The following is a 17,698-nucleotide window of genomic DNA, read 5'->3' as shown; positions in this document are numbered from 1 at the left end:
AAAGACTCGAAGTTAGGAAGACGGAGGAGTGACCACGCTTAACAGCACTAAGGAGGCTGAGGTTCCTAAGTCAAATGGAATCAACTACAAAGGAGCTGGGTTTCTTGTTTCATTTGTCTTCTTTGTTTTTTATATGCATGGAAAAGTAAACAAACTAGAAGCAGCAATAAGAAAATAAGAAGATAACAATCAGACTTTTGATCCACAGGTACGTGGAGAATTAAAGAAAGAAGAGTCTCCACTTAGAAGGCTTTAGGGAAATGGTGTCTATGAGAAAAATCAGGTTTCAATTAATGTCAAGAGGTAAAAGTGATAATCAATGAAGTGCTTGAGGATGGATAGGGTTCAAGAGGGATATAAAGAAAAATAGAAGGAAGAGAATGGCAAGAGATTGGTCCAGTAAAAGAATAAAAATAAACCATAGAATAACATGGGCATAAGTGTTAAATGTGGAGAGGGGAGGACAAATAGTTAAAGGTGTCATCTTGGAGAGCAAATAAAGATAACAGGAATGCATAATATCTCTTTTTTTTTTTTAAGATTTTATTTATTTATTCGACAGAGATAGAGACAGCCAGCGAGAGAGGGAACACAAGCGGGGGGGGGCGGTGGGAGAGGAAGAAGCAGGCTCACAGCAGAGGAGCCTGATGTGGGGCTCGATCCCATAACGCCGGGATCACGCCCTGAGCCGAAGGCAGACGCCCAACCGCTGTGCCACCCAGGCGCCCCAGGAATGCATAATATCTTGAATTAGGTTATCTCAAAACTGCATTGAGTACTCAGGCTTCTTCAGGAGTCAGCTGTGGCCTAGGTAAAATGAGGAAATCCCAGTCCCTCTGGTAAGGGTCAGCTGGCTGGAACTGAGCACCTCAGAAGAAACACTCAGATCTCTAGAGTCTAGTTAGGTCCCAACTCACCAGGAGCGACTAGAGGCTCTAGGCCAGCGTTTGTCAAAATGCTGCTCACCCAACACCATCAAGAGTTATGTGGGACGCTCATTAAAATGCAGATTCCCCCATCATAGTCCTACTGAATCAAAAGCTCGAGGACTCAGGTCCATGAATCTCCAGGGGCTTTTTTTGTGGTTTTTTGTTTGTTTTTGTTCTTGTTTTTTGGCCATTAATGTTTAAGAATCACTACTTTTCTTTTTAACCAGCTTATAGGTAATTCTGTGCACTAACATTTGAGAAGCGCTGCTGGAAGTCGATGGAGGGCCTCAGCAGGGACTGTGAGATCCTTCAGCCTCTTCGGTGGAGGCTGAATAAGGCAGTATGACAAAACTGGGGAAGCTTTTAAAAATCGGCTAAAACTTCAGACTTTTCCTAAATTCAACAGGAAACTATAAGAGGGTATTGTGCAATGGGGTAATCAAATCAGATACTTTTTAATATGTTTAGAAAGGCTAGAAGTTTAGAAGATAATTAACAAGCTTAAAACAAATCTGGGTACTTTCCAAAGGAAATCTACTAAGAGAGTAACACAGCGAGTAGAAAGGAAGAGACACTTTGGTGTTTGACTTTTCAGAATTTGGGAAGAGCAGAAAGGGGGTATGAAGCAGAGGAAAAGCTGAAGATAACGGTGCTTTTAAACTTGAGTGATGATTAAGACACGAAGTCCAGGCCTGAATATCAAAGATACCCAGTCAGTAAGGTTGGGGAAAGACCAACGAAGCTGAACTTTTAATAAGCACCAACTCCCTGCCAGGGTTTTCAATCTCAGGTGGTACATGGACCAGACTTGACAAAACATTCGGTTAGAGAGATGGTATGCCATTAACAGAAATAGGTAATATAAGGAGGTAATAGGGAGAAATAGATAAGGGTAGGTGGAGAGGGTAGGGGAGTATTATAAATATACATTATAAAATGTTTATAATTATAATTGCTGTAAGAAAACAATGCTCTTGTTTTTCCTGAAACCCCATAGAATTGGTTTATCTACGTAAACTGTAGATAACTAATTCCCTGGTCTCCATCAAAAAATACCCACAAATATTTTACTTACTTTTATTTTAATGCCTTTTTAATGCACAGATTGTTGTGGCATCTGGACACATGACATACTTGAAAACAACACATTAAATTTATACTGCCCAGAATAGACAAAAATCCGCCTTGCATGTACCATCAACAATGCTCATCACTGGGGGCAGGGGATGCTGCAGTAGCAGGGTCCCATGGAATTATTATTCTTTAAATTCCAAACTTTGCACTAATATCAAAGGAATAAACACTTCAAATCTGAGAAGCAGAGAATTTCTACCAAGTAAGTGACCATGTTCTGAAGTGGAAAAATCATCATTACCATTTACAGAGTTTAAATTCAGCAAAATGGGAAATGCACTGCAGTTAATTTCTTGTACTATATTTGCAAAAGGAGATAGGTTAAAGTAGGATTGGCCCACGATATAACTTTTAATTGTCAATAAAAAGTCATTAGTGACATAAATTATACTGTCTTTCAAATAAAGGATTGTATTATGTCAACTGTACTGTCAAAAAGTTTCTAAGGTTACAATAATGTGGTAGCAAATACATAAAACAGCAGACGCTGTTTTTACTATTACAAAGTGCTGACAGAAGAAGAGACACATAGCCAACAATACTGAAAGAGCAAAGACATCTACAATTCTAGCATAAAACCGATAAGGCAAGCATGATGTACCACTGCGTGCTAAGAGCTTACTGAGTCAAGAGGAATGAGAAGAAGCAAGTGTATGTTTGGTTTCAATGATCCTGAGGTAGAGAAAAGGCATTTTCATGTCTACTTTGACGGCTAACTAATACACCTTCAGACTATTTTTTTCTGATGAGACAAAGAGTAATTGAAAATAGGATTATAGATCTAAAGGTCACAAGCCTTGATATTTCAATACTTATGATCCCTTTAAACTGGTTATTTTAAAAGAATTATATGAAACCCAAGATTGTTTCAATTATCATATAGATAATAAAAAGTTCTATTCTGTCCAGATGGTACCAAAAACTGGTGGCTAAAGGATGAGGGAAAACAATAAGCTCTAGATGCAAACATCTCAGATGGCATCTATTCTTATCTCTATAATTCCTAAGTAAACAGATATAGATCTATTTTATCATAATTTCTCAATATGAATTCCCTTTCCTTGGTTCTCAAGTAACATTAGAGAATTCTTATCATTCAGAGCTTTCAATAAGTTACCAGAGACAAAGATTTACGGACAAAAACTACGTTTTTTTCTATGTAGTCCAAGTTTAAACACATTTCAGTGGGAATGTCCAAATAATATATGTGTTCAGTGTAGATGAAATGTTCTGATACACTCTAAATCAAACAAAATCAGAATAACCAAGTTTGACTTACTTGAAGTTAACAGCTTTTATTTTTCTTAGTTTGCATGTATCTTACATTGAAGCAAACATGAACCAAGTTCCCCAAATATGGTCATTTTAGGACAATATATTAACAACTTTGGGAAGTCTACTGAAAAGCTTTTCTGAGTCTCTACATGTGCCTTGTTGATCTCTTAAAGAGGACTTGAATATGTCATTTCCAATGTTACTTGACCAACTTCTCAAATTTTGCACATTATCATCTCATGAAGCCTCTATTTCATGTAATGTTTGGTGAAATAGAGGCATTATTGGAAAGCTGATTTAGAAGGATTATAAGGGAAGTGAATAAGCATCTTGTTGATGAATAAAAGATGTCAAGAACTGGCTAAAAGACATGCTTATTAGCTCCCAGCTTCATATAGGATAGGAATATTCTGCCAACAGAGACCTAGATTAGGGTGACCATATAATTTGCCATCCAAGCCAGAACATTTTGAGAGTGAAAGAGAACTCTGTGACACCAGGACAGCAAGTATAAACCAGGACTGCCCTGGGCCAACTCCTACTCCAATACACTCTTGCCCTAACTATAAAGTACACAAGTACGATTCACAACACACTGTACCTCAACTAGTTTTGTCTTTCATAAGGTGTTGCAGTAGAGGGAAGGAACGGCTCACTTCTGGAAAACTTACATTTCAGGAAACAAATGATTATTTTAGGCAATACTTGCTGCAGGCATGACGATACCACAATATCAGACTGTACTATGGGACAACCTGTCCTCATTTAAGAATCTCTCTGTGACATGTGGCACTACTGAGTACTTGGTCTTGAAACTAAGGTGTTGGTTTCCCAGCTAGCATTGCCTCAAGTCTCCCCTCTTCCATCTTGATTTCTTCTTGACCACCTTCATATGCACTCTTACTCTGCCTGTTAAACACTGGTGCTCCCGATAGTTCATCCATTCCACATAAGCTCTCCTTGGGTACCTCATTCCCTTGAATATATGTAACAAGGACCTATATCCCCAGCCCTGGCTTCTTCGATCATACATCTAGCATCATTCTGAGTATGACCGAACTGAATTTTCATCTGTCCCAATGACCGACTTGTTTTTCCGATGTTCTATCTCATTTATTTTCTAACTAAACTCAAGGAATGTCACAGAAGCAATGTTGTTTTCTTCTCGTTGCATGTTTTCTTCAACTGGTAGTGTTAACTTTGATCACTTTATTAAGGTGATACTCTGCCTGAGTTCCCCACTGTGAATTTAGTCTTTTCCTCTTTGTAATTAATAAGTATTTGGTTGGGGGTACTTTGAAATTATATAAATATCCTGTTCTTCCTCAAATTTGCAACTACTAGTTTAAGATTTATTGATATTTCATGCTGAATTAATCATATTCATACAGTTGTCAAATGATTTTTTTAAAAGATTTTATTTATTTATTTGACACAGAGAGAGACAGCCAGCGAGAGAGGGAACACAAGCAGGGGGAGTGGGAGAGGAAGAAGCAGGCTCCCAGTGGAGGAGCCTGATGTGGGGCTCGATCCCAGGACCCCGGGATCACGCCCAGAGCTGAAAGCAGACGCTTACGACTGAGCCACCCAGGCGCCCGTCAAATGATGATTTTCTAATTTCATCATTCCTTCTACACTTATTAGCTGGTATTCTATGGTATGAAAAGTGTTTTCTTCTCCCTATTTATTCATTTTTGTGTTTATAACAGTATACACTCATAAATTGCTGTTTTATTCAATGGGTTAAAATTCATTTATATCATTTGTTTATTTTGATGCTCAGATTGTCCTGGATTTAGCCAATGAAAGGTCCTTCAAGTGATTTATATCTTTTTGACATAATGCCATCATTTTTTAAACACTTGCTATTTTCTGACATAATAAAATATTCAAGGTTCATCTTATACTTTTCCTGATCCTTCCCTGGAATCTCCCATTTCTCCCATGAGCCCTCACCTTTCAGTGTGGAATAGTATTTAGACATCAAGATCTGGGGACAGGATATGTTCCCTGATAATGAGTGATACCATTTCCCTGATAATGTTCCCTGATATGTTCCCTGATAATGAGTGATACCGTTTCCAAGCTTGTCAATGCACAGAGCTAGGGAACATTATGTATTGATGTGAACTCAGTGCTTCCAATTTCCAATCGAATGCCACACAATTTATTGTAGTTTTGCCCTTTCCACATTTATATTTGTAACTTTCGTCTCCAACAGTGACAAACCTATCAACATTATTATCAATGAAATTTGTCATATTCATTTTTTTTGTATAATATTTGGTAATGTAAAGTTAATATCTAAGATTTTGTAACTTGTAGATCACCCAGGAAACAATGGACAAAAGCCCATTTGAACTAAATCTAACAAGTAACTAACCTATGTTAATGTAGACCAACTTGAGGGTAATAGTAATATCAAATATTAAATATCCCACAAATGTCAGTCACATTATTTTATGCCTTACAGACATGTGCTCCACTCTACGGCAAGAAAAATGAGACTTCTCTTAAAACAACTAGGCCTATCCCTAAAGTTGGCCATGGGGTCTACTTCTCAGAAGCATATGTTTGCATACGGGAGGAGTAGCTAGTGGAGTAAAATCAAGGTTCTTTAAAGATAAGGGTTAATGGAATTCTAAACAGACAACTAAAAGTGTCATTTCAATGTATGCATAAGTATTCATAAAAAAGAAATAGATTGAATATATCAAATTGCTAACATTCAAGACCTATAAAGATTTATATTATGCAATTACATGTATGTGTATTGATTCATCACTTAATCTAAAATTTGAAAATGATGGTTTTCACAATTTTTTCTTTTTTTCATTAAGCCTTTTAATTTCAGTATAGTTAACATACGGTGTTATATTATTTTAGGTGTATAATATAGTGATTCAACAATTCCATACAGTACTCAGTGCTCGTCATAAGTGTACTCTTTAATCCCCATCACCTATTTCACCCATGCCCCCAACCACTGCCCCTCTGGTAACCATCAGTTTGTGCTTTATAGAGTCTGATTTTTGGTTTCTCTCTCTCTTTTTTTCCTCTGCTCACTTGCTTTGTTTCTTAAAGTCTACATATGAGTGAACTCATATGGTATTTCTTTCCCTGACTGACTTATCTTGCTTAGCATTATACTCTGCAGTTCCATTCATACTGTTGCAAATGGCAAGATTTCATTCCTTTTTATGACTGAGTAATGTTCCATTGTATATATGTACCACTTCTTCTTTATCCATTCATCTATTGATGGACACTTGGGCTGCTTCCATAATTTGGCTATCGTAAATAATGCTGCTATAAAGATAGGGGTGCAAAACTCCTTTTAAGTTAGTGTTTTTGTAATTTTTTTGGTAAATATCCAAAAGTACAATTACTGAATCATAGGGTAGTTCTATTTTATTTTTTTGAGGAACTTCCATAATGTTTTCCACCATGGCTACATGAGTTTTCATTCCCACCAACAGTGCAAGAGGGTTCCTATTTCTCCTCATCCTTGCCAATACTTGTTTTTTTATTTTAGCCACTCTGACAGGTGTGAGGTGATATCTCATTGTAGTTTTGATTGGCATTTCCATGATTATGAGTGATGTTAATCATCTTTTCATATGTCTGTTGGCCATCTGTGTGTCTTCTTTGGAGAAATGTCTGTTCATGTCTTACTTGTTTTTTGGGTGTTGAATTGTATAAGTTCTTTATATATTTTGGATAGTAACCCTTTATTGGGTATGTCATTGGCAAATTTCTTCTCCCATTCAGTAAGTTGACTTTTAGTTTGTGGCAATTATCATTTATGGCAATTATCACTTATGCTAATTATTAGTCATTTCAATGTGTATTACCTATTTCAAGTAATTAGGTTTTCAAATTCAACAAAAACATTCTGGAAAAAGTCACTTAAGTCCATCTGGAGAGAGCAAAAATATGATTTCACTTTTATGTAGAATTTAAAAAAAAAACAAATGAACCAAAAACCTAAAAAAAAAACCAGAAACCAACTCATAGATACAGAGAACAAACTGTTGCTTGCAGAGTAAAGGAGGTGGGGGTACAGACAAAATAGGTGAAGGAGATTAAGAAATACAAACTTCTAATTATGAAATAACTAAGTCATGGGAAGGAAAGTACAGCATAGGGAATATAGCCAGTAGCATTGTAATACCAGTATACGGTGACAGATAGTACCTACACTTATCATAGTGAGTACTGCATATTGTATAGAATTGCCAAATCACTATATTGTGCAAGTAAAACTAATATAACATTGTATGTCAACTATATTTCAAGAATAGAAATGTTTTTAAAACTTCAAAAAAACCCACCTAGATTTGTCTTTCTTTCTCTCTCCTTCTCTTTGACTAACCACTTTAGGAAAAGCTAACTAAAAAAGAAAATTCTAGTTTGGTACATGGAAATTTCTAAGAAACATTCAATGTTAATATACCAGACCAGAACATATAAAAATTTGGTTGAGCCCAGTATTTAAAAAAACAAAACAAAACAAAACAAAAAAACATTGGAAGACCTTGACAAAATCATGCTATTCCCCTTCTTAAATGATTGCTAAATTTCCTTCAAATTAAAAAAAAAAAAAACTAGTGTACATGATCATACGTATCAGGTTAAGGATAATTATTTTCATGCCTAGCAACAAATCGTAGAAACAAACAAATTGGATAGGCCCAGTAATAATACTACATACTTTTTAAACATATCTTTTAAAACCAATGAAAGATATGTTCACTGAGGTAAAGTTAATCTGAGTATATAAGGGGAAATAAACATCTCAAGGCAACCATCAGAATGCTCTTTATGGTTATTTTGTTTCTAATAGTTTCATAATTCTGTATGACTTACTAAAAAATAGCTTTATTAGTAAGTAAGTGTCAAAACTATAAAAATAACTAGTATACATCCAATTTCATAGAAGTTGCATTAAATGCATTCATTATATTGAAGTCTCATGTGATTATATCATTACCATTTTACTAATATAAGGATTTCTCAGACTGGTAGTTTTCAAACAGATTGTGTTATTAAAACTTATATTTATAAACAATGATGCAAATTGCTCATTTTTAAAACCACCAAACTATACTACCAGAGAAATACAATAAAAAGTATTGAGTTTAAGAACTGAGAAAATAATGTAGAAAAAGGTTAATGGGGAGAAGCACTGGGTTATTGGGGCGCCTGGGTGGCTCAGTCGTTAAGCGTCTGCCTTCGGCTCAGTGCGTGATCCCGGAGTTGTGGGATCGAGCCCCATGTCAGGCTCTTCCGCTGGGAGCCTGCTTCTTCCTTTCCTACTCCCCCTCCTTGTGTTCCCTCTCTCGCTGGCTGCCTCTCTCATCACCTACAAGCCCGTGAAGCATGGCAGGCCAGGCATTGGGGCCACCCACTCGTCCTGCTTCATCCCGCTCAAGTAGCCCGTCTGCCCAATAAAGGCACAGACTTGCGTAAAAAAAAAAAGCACTGGGTTATTAACTAATATACTTCTACTACGTAGAAACAAGCAAATAAAAATAGAGAAAAAAGTGCAAAAATACAAAAGTAAGCTTATTCTTTTTAAAGGATCTATTTATTTGAGAGAAGGAGATAGAGGTGGGAGGCAAAGGGAGAGAGAGTCTTAGCAAACTCCATACTGAGTGCCCAATGTGGGGCTCAATCTCATGAGAGTGAGATCATGACCTGAGCCAAAACCAAGAGTTGGATGCTTAACCAACTGTGCCACCCAGATGGCTCTGAAAGCATATTAATATATTTCCATAACAATGGATCAATAGAGAAAAAAATACCCCAGACACGAACCAAAACGCAAATGAAAAAACCATAAATTCTACTTTGTACCAGGTTTTATTTCCCATTGCCTATTCCTTAATTCCTATTCTATCAAATATATAATGCTTTTTTTTTTTCAAGATGTATTCATTTATTCCAGAGAGAGACAGAAAGAGAGAGAGAGAGCAGGGGCAGAAGGAAAGAATCCCTGGGCAGACTCCCTGCTGAATGTGGAGCCACACCACGGAGCTCTATCCCGTGACCCATGAGATCACGACCTGAGCCAAAACCAAGAGTTCGAGGCTCAACTAACTGAGCTACCCAGATGCCCCTGTAATGCCTTTTATAAAGCATTTCATTTAAAAAGATGTCAAAGTATTGCTTGATAGCTGACCTAAAAGCATTCAGTTTCACAAAAAAGAAATAATTAAAGAAAAGCTATCAAGTGAAAATATGGAAGATATAGATTTATAATGGTTAAAAAGCAACAAAAGACTTTACATTCCAGCAATGCTATGGATTACTGAGATTAAAATATTTCAACTGCAAATTACCAAGAAATTATCAGGATTCTGCTTACATGAGTGTTCATTTTGTGAAAACTGAACATCTAACACTCTTGCGTTATGTTGTTTTATGTATTATTATGTATTTATAATTTATGTATTACACATCAATGAAAAGTTACAAAAAATACAGAATTCGGCTAACATAATACTTAGAAGAAAGAAATTAGACAAGAGACTGAAAAAAAAGAACTAAAAAGTAAGCACTAGGAAAAAAAGGAGTGAAGTCCCCCAAATTACAAGGAGTGATAAACTAAGAGCAATAAACAATGAAACAAAGATGCAAAAGAGATGAGATGATCAACATAGACAAAAGTTGATCTTCTGAAAAATAAGAACATGGAACAAACTCTTGTCATGATAGAACAAGAAAAAAGGTACAAAATTATTAGAAATATGTAAGGGAACATGGCTAAAAATTCAGCAACTATTACTATTATTTAACAAGAAGATATTGTAAAAAATCTTCTTGTCAATAATTTAAAAATTAAGATAAAAGATCATTTCTTAGAAAAAAGATTTACTAATACCACTTCAAGAAGGAGATAGCATAAAATTGAACAGAACAAAAGTCATTTAAAGAAATCAATCAGTGTTTAAAATCTACCCTTAAAAAGTAAAAGGCACACAAAACAAAACCAACAAGACTGGATCGTTTTAGAGGTAAATTCTATTAACCATTCAAGAGACAGATAATCCACTTAAACAAGCTATATCAGACCCATAAAATGATAAGCAATTTTGAAAAATACAAATAGGTACACCACTTTTCAACGCATTTCATGAAGCTAACAAACCCTTACAATGACACCAGGGACATTATAAGAATGAGAAATCATAGGCCAAACTCACAAAGAGAGAGATAAAAATCCTAAATATAATATTAGAAAATAAATACAATATGTATAATCATAATAACAAAATTTACCACAATAAAGCTGGGCTAATAACAAAAATGGAAGGATAGTTTAACACTAGATAATGCGCTAGTAATATTCTCCATGTTAACTGATTTAAGGTGAAAAATTTGGAAATCCTCAACAGATAGAGGAAAAAAAAGTTATATTCAATATCCATTGATTCTTAAAGAGTGAAAGAAGAAAAGAAGGGAGGGAGGGAGGATAGAAAGGAGAAAAAGAGAAAGGAAGGAAATCGCAATAGAAAAGAACCTTCTTACTGTGTTGACAGGAAGCAAACAGAGAAAGAAAAGATTATCCTTAATAGTGAAAATCATGAACAAGACAAAGATAATCACTGTAATGAGAAATCCAGGTAATATAGTGAGACAAGAGGGAGATAGGACATAGGGATTGAAAGAAAAAAAAAAAAGTTACTATTCACAAATAATATGACTGGGGATGGGCAGAGAAAAACTACAGGCAAATTATTAGAATCTGTACAAGATTCTTTATAAGAGCTCAGCAAAGTTACAATTTATAAAGTCTATATACAAAAATCATTATTACTATACAATAAAAAATTTTAAATATCTATAAATACTATGAATACCTATAAAATATATGCAAGACCTCTTAAAGAACTTTTTTAAGAGAATAGATTATTAAAATAAAATAATAGCAGTAATTAATGTGCATTTGGGAAGTGCTACAGCAATATTTAGTAAAATCTAAGATATGTATATACCAGAACCATCAAATTCACTGCTGGTTATATGAATTAGAGAAACAATCCTCTATGTGAACAAAACACTAACAAGGCTATTTAATAACACAAAAATTTTAAAAAATTGAAAAAAAGCCCAAAGTCCTATATGCACACCACAATTCATTCATCAATGAAATATAATGCAGTTAAAATGTGTGGGCAGTGAAGGGTACACCTGGGTGGCTCAGTCAGTTGAGCACCCCACTCTTGGTTTTGGCTCAGGTTGTGGGATCTATTCTGGCTGGGGCTCTGCATTCAACACAGTTTCTGCCTGGGATTCTTTCTCCCTACCTCTCCCTCCCCCTCTGCTCCTCCCCCCATTCACTCTCTCTTTCTCTCTAAAAAAAATGAATACATAATCTTTAAAAAAAATCTGTGGACAATGACACACCTGTTAATACATTTACATAATATTTTAAAACATTCAAGGGGTGCCTTGGTGGCTCAGTCAGTTAGACATCTGCTTTGGCTCAGGTCCTGGGATCAGGCCCCAGGCAGGGCTCCCTGCTCAGTGGAGAGTCTACTCCCTCTCCCACGGCCCCTCCCCCTGCTTGTGCTCTCTCTCTCTAAGAAATAAATAAATAAAACATTCAAATCAATAGCTGATACTATTTAGGGAAAATACATAGTATATATAATATATATTTTCATGCTTCTAAATAATAAACATCAAAATATCAAATTTGTTGGTTATCTGGTAGAAACAAGGAAGACAGATACAACTGAGAGTGCTTGCACAGAGGTATTTAATTGGATCTGTAAATAGCATACAGTTGGGTCTTGCTTTTTTACCCAACCCGAAAATATTTGGTTTAAATGGAGTGTTAAGGGACACCTGGGTGGCATAGTTGGTTAAGCAACCGACTCTTGGTTTTGGCTCAGGTCACGATTACAGTGTCGTGAGATTGAGCCCTGCATCAAGCTGCACACTCAGCACAGAGTCTGCTTGAGTTTCTCTCTCCCTCTGCCTTTCCCCCCTCAAATAAATAAACAAATCTTTTTATAAATAAATAAATAAATAAATAAATAAATAAATAAATAAATAAATAAATAAAGAGTGTGAAGATCACTTTATTCAATGGAATTATGTTTGTGTTTATATCCACTATCATGTAATTTATTTTCTATTTGTTCCATCTATTCTCTTCTTTGTTCTTCTTTACCTGCTGCTTTGCATTTAATTGAACATATTTTAGTATTCTATTCTATCTTCCCTTTAATTTGTAGTTATTCCTCTTTGTTTTGCATTTTTGTGGTCACTCTAGAATTTATAATGTCCATATATTGCTTATCACAGTCTATTTTTCAAATAATCTGCTACTATATTACATATTACATAAAGCTTTACAACAGTAAATTTCCATTCCCTTTCCCCAATCCTTTGGGCCATTATTATGACACATGTTACATCTACATGTATAATAAATAAGCTGTAGCCAAGATATTTGCTTTAAACAATCAAGTATATTTTTTAAATTTTTAAAAATGAGAAAAATGTTTTTCATATTTACCAACATATTTACTATTTCCAGTTCTCTTTATTCATTGTATAGATTGATGTTTCATTTTCCTTTTTCTAAAGAACATCCTTTAACATTTCTTGCAGTGCAAGTTTTTGGCAACAAATTGTCTCAGCAGTTTTTTTATGATACAAAATTATTTGTTTTGTCTTTCATGTTTGAAGAATATTTTTGCTGGGTATAGAATTCTATTTTCTTTCAGTACCTGAAAGATGTCACTCGTTTGTCTTCTGGTTGGCAGAGTATTGAAGAACATTCTTCAAATTTATCTTTTTTCTTTATTTCATTTACATCTCCTCTTTGACTATTTTCTATTTCTTTTACCCCTGTTTTCAACAATTGAATTTTGATGTGCTTAGGGGTCTGTTTATGTTTTATCCTAGTCTGAGTTCTTTGGACATTTCAACTAGCCTTATCAGAGAACCTGGATTCCACCCTACCCTGGTCTGGCTAAAAATGACAACAAAATAAATGACAATAAGAAAATATTTTTCTAATATTTCTAATACAATTCTAATCTGAATTCAGCCGTAATTGTGTGAAATTGAGACAACTGGCTTTTGTCTACACCAGTAAAGAATACTGACCTGGTTGAATACTCACATATGAAAAGCAACACATCCATAAGATCAATGCTTTTCAGTACAACTCTAAGACTCGGTTAACAAAGGTGTCCGAAGGAATGATATCTATTGATTCTCAGTTAATTATGATTGAAGTATTTCCCTGTCAATAAAAAAAAATCCAAATTTTGAAGAGACTCTAAGAACCAAGGCGATTATATTACCTAAAAATTGAACTTTACAAACACTCAATGAGTTCAAACTGTGGCCTAGATACCATCAAAGGCACATTTATACATGATAAAGAATCTTTAAAGAAGTTATCCAGATGCAAATGCTATAAATCATCCTATGTGAGACCCAATTGATGCACTTCCCCAGATTCACTGCCTACTATAGCCCCAGTCCTTGCCCAGTGGTAAACACCAGCCATTACCTTCAATTCATCTTCTAATACCTCTGTCTGTCTTGGGTTCTCTGGGTGTGAAGGTAAAAGCACAGATTCCACTAACACCTCCACAGTCACAGGAATACCTACTCCTACCCCCACAGGAAGCGTGGCTCCTCCCCCACTTCCAAGATTCTAATGAAGCCCCAGAGCACACAGGGTGAGATCTGACTTCCCCAACAACAATCTGAAAAGTACGAGGACAGTAACATGCCATGAGATGAGATTTGAGCAATGAGAAACAAAAGATAGGAAGATGCAGGCAAATAAATTTCTTTCTCTTCCTCGGCTCAGCTACGATGAGCTTTGAACAACATAGGGATTAGGGGTGCCAATCCACACAAAAATCCATGTATGACTTTTAATTCCCCCAAAACTTAACTACTAATAGTTCACTGTTGAATGGAAGTCTTGCCGATAATATAAACAGTATAAACAGTCAATTAACACATATTTTGTATATGTATTATATACTATATTCTTTTTTTTTAAGATTTTATTTATTTATTTGACAGAGCGAGAGACAGCCAGCGAGAGAGGGAACACAAGCAGGGGGAGTGGGAGAGGAAGAAGCAGGCTCCCAGCAGAGGAGCCTGGTGTGGGGCTCGATCCCAGGACTCTGGGATCACTCCCTGAGCAGAAGGCAGATGCTTAATGACTGAGCCACCCAGGCGCCCCAATATATACTGTATTCTTAACAATAAAGTAAGTTAGTAAAAATACTGTATTTATTGAAAAAAACCCACATATTTTAAACACACAGTTCAAACCCATGTTATTCAAGGGTCAACTGTAACTGGTTCTGTACAGCATGTCTGGAGATTCCCCACTTGCCTAAAAAATGTCTATGTTTTCTAATGCAGCTGTGGCCAGCTCAGTAACCACCTTGTATTTGTCTTTCTTTATACTATTTTTCTTTTGTCCATTTTTCTCTTACTCATGTCCCCCTAGTATTGCACTCAAGCTTAAGCTATACCTCAAAATCTGTTATCTGATGACCTTATGAGAGAATTCATTGCTATATTTCTGTCACATCAATTCCTAAATATATTACAGCTTTTTGCAATTAATGGGGATACAGTGCAGTTTCTCAAAAACAGTTCTGAATGTCCAATAGAGACCCAGAATAACTTTGCCTAGAAATTCACAAGCTGCTTCTCAAAAATAGAAATCTCAGTGTGTGGATTCCCTATGTCTATCCTGTTCTAAACCCAGATAAGAAAAACCTATGATAATAGTGGCAGAGATGTAGGAAGTGTTATGTCAAATGTAAATACAAAAATGTTAAGTGGGTAAAGCAAGAAAGACCCAGTATTAGCTACAGAAATAATGAGGTGATCTTGGAACACATAGTAAATCAAAGTTTGAGGGTAGGTGGAATCTGTGAATATGATGAAATATAACTTCTATGATTATGTTACATTAAATGGCAAAAGAAGTTTCACAGATTTAATTAATGTCTATATCAGCTGACTTTAAAATAGGGATATTATCAAACTGGGACTTATCTAATAATAAGAGCACTTTAAATCTTGGTTTAGAGGTCAGAGAAGTTAGAGAGATTCAAACTGAAAGGGATTTAATGCCTGAGAAACTCTCCACTGCTGGATGGGGCCATGTGGCAAGACATATGAGTGGTCTGAAGGAGGTCAGTTAGCTAAGAGTAAAGGACGAATTCAGTCCTACAACCACAAGAAACTAAATTCAGCCAACAACTTATAATGAGTTTAGAAGTAGATTCTTCCACAGAGCCTTAAACATCCTAGTATGATTTCAGGATTGTAAGACCCTGAGCAGAGAACCCAGCCAGGCCACACTGAACTTCTGACCTACAAAACTGGGAGGTAATAAACGGTTGTTGCTTTAAGTCACCATGTTTATGGTAATTTGTTATCCAACAATAGAAAGCTAATTAATATATACGTGGAAATGGGTCATCTGATATCTAATTATTGAATCAGTTAAACATAGCTATGCAGGTTATTACTAGTAATTATTTTTAAAGACAAAAGAATGTTAAATCCTTTCCTAAACTATATTCTTATTAATAAGTTAAAAATGTCACCATATTAACATATATTTTATGGTTTCTATTTTAGAATCAATTTTTATTCTACTATAAAATGGCATTAGTACTCTGCAAGTTTTCTCTCTTTCCCACTGGCCAATTTTCAACAGTGTTGATTTAAATCCTCCTTCAGATAAGTTAATATTACCTCTGAATCAGGTCCTTTAGAAGATATTTCCAAAAGAGAATGATTATTGTCAGCAGTTTGCTATTTGCCCCTGTGGACAAATAGAATAATGATCACTGTTGTTTATAATGAAAGGCCACAAGCACAGGAAATATATAAATGTTTTCTGAATTAAAAAATTCAATTATTTTAACAGTTTATAAATATGTTTTATTTCATTTTATTTTATACACTGTTACTTCTATATTTATATGAATAAACATAGCATCTCCTTCAGCCATGTCATATAATAAAAGAATTCATTTTATTTCTGCCCCAGATCTTTGTATCTGCACTTATATGTCATTCAGATATGTAAGGTGCTGATTGAAAAAACATCTTCTCATGTTTATTATTTTCAAATAATTTGAAAAACATACTTTGGATCTCCTGGCTCAAGAAGTAGAAAATGAATATAGACAACACCAGTCACACGGTCCTTAAATGCCCACTCATATAGGTATCCATTGGGAACATGCAGCAATCACAAGAAAACCAGGAATAGTGAGGTGCATGATTTTTACTTGCAGTTTCATACCTTCTGTAGAATCACTTACTTTGTTACATGGTGAGAAGACAGAGCAATAGAAGGCTAACACACTTCACTAAGTGCTTCATGTCCATTTATTTCTTAATTTTGAGAAGTGCATTTAAATTTTTACTAAACCTACCTTAGGCAAACTCTCATGCAAGGTAAGAATGACATTTGTGCAATGAACTGTCATACTAGCATGACAAGCATTCCTTATGAAAAGATAGAGAGAAGTGATAACAAACAAAGAACTCCCATAGCCTTCACTTAACACTTTTAACTCTGAGTATCATTATAAAGACTAAGGGAATAATAAAAGATGTGGAATAAACTGAACTGATAAAATCAAGTAAAGGTATTCATGTTCTATGGGCGCCTGGGTGGCTCAGTCATTAAGCGTCTGCCTTCAACTCAGGGCGTGATCCCGGCGTTATGGGATCGAGCCCCGCATCAGGCTCCTCTGCTATGAGCCTGCTTCTTCCTCTCCCACTCCCCCTGCTTGTGTTCCCTCTCTCGCTGGCTGTCTCTCTCTCTGTCAAATAAATAAATACAATCTTTAAAAAAAAAAAAGGTATTCATGTTCTATTTAATTAAAAACAGAGATAATTTTGTGAATTAAAGATTGAAGTTTAAAGGGTTTACTCAGAAAACGGATGCTCTCTGGAAATAAATTGTTTGCACCAGTAATGGTTTATTTCAAAGACTTAATAATTTGCTAGTCTTCATGATGTTAAAATAAATAGTTTAACTATACGTGCTGAAAGACAGGTAATAAAAACTTTTTTTCTTTTAAGATTTTATTTATTTATTTATTTGAGAGAGAGAGAGAGCATGACTGGGGAGGGGGGTGAGGGTGGAGGAGCAAAGGGAGAGGGACAAGCAGATTCTGTGCTGAGTGCAGACCCCTGCACAGGGCTCTAACCCAGCACCCTGAGGTCATGACCTGAGCCCAAATCAAGAGTCCAAGGCTTAACCAACTGAGCCACCCAGGTGTCCCAAGCCATAAAAACTTTGAAATAAGAGTTTTGGTTTCAATTATTAA

The 17,698-nt window shown here is 35.5% G+C and overlaps 1 protein-coding gene across 11 annotated transcripts in view; it reads right to left on the bottom strand.

The window, feature by feature from the left end:
• The window catches only part of TRIQK (triple QxxK/R motif containing), an 85,141-nt gene that overhangs the window by 50,019 nt on the left and 17,424 nt on the right, over positions 1 to 17,698 (bottom strand). For 2 of the 11 annotated variants that reach the window (XM_045805980.2, XM_087864745.1), the window contains exons 3-4: positions 16,107 to 16,176; positions 13,467 to 13,605 (exon numbers count right to left, since the gene is read on the bottom strand). The exons of 5 other annotated variants lie outside the window; for them this stretch is intronic. Coding sequence is in view for 3 of the 6 variants with exons in the window: in XM_045805977.2 (XP_045661933.2) it covers positions 13,483 to 13,500 (18 nt within the window). In the remaining 3 variants the exon portion in view is untranslated. The remainder of the gene's footprint in view (positions 1 to 13,466; positions 13,606 to 16,106; positions 16,177 to 17,698) is intronic. 4 more of the 11 variants (XM_045805977.2, XM_087864744.1, XM_087864746.1 and 1 more) reach the window with 3 other exon arrangements.

This window comes from Ursus americanus, chromosome 9 (genome assembly GCF_024610735.1).
Source record: "Ursus americanus isolate L20-20 chromosome 9, mUrsAme1.1.p, whole genome shotgun sequence".
NCBI classification, from domain to species: Eukaryota; Metazoa; Chordata; class Mammalia; order Carnivora; family Ursidae; genus Ursus; species Ursus americanus.
The sequence above is the reverse complement of the archived record's forward strand: the minus strand, read 5'-3'. Positions and strand labels throughout refer to the sequence as shown.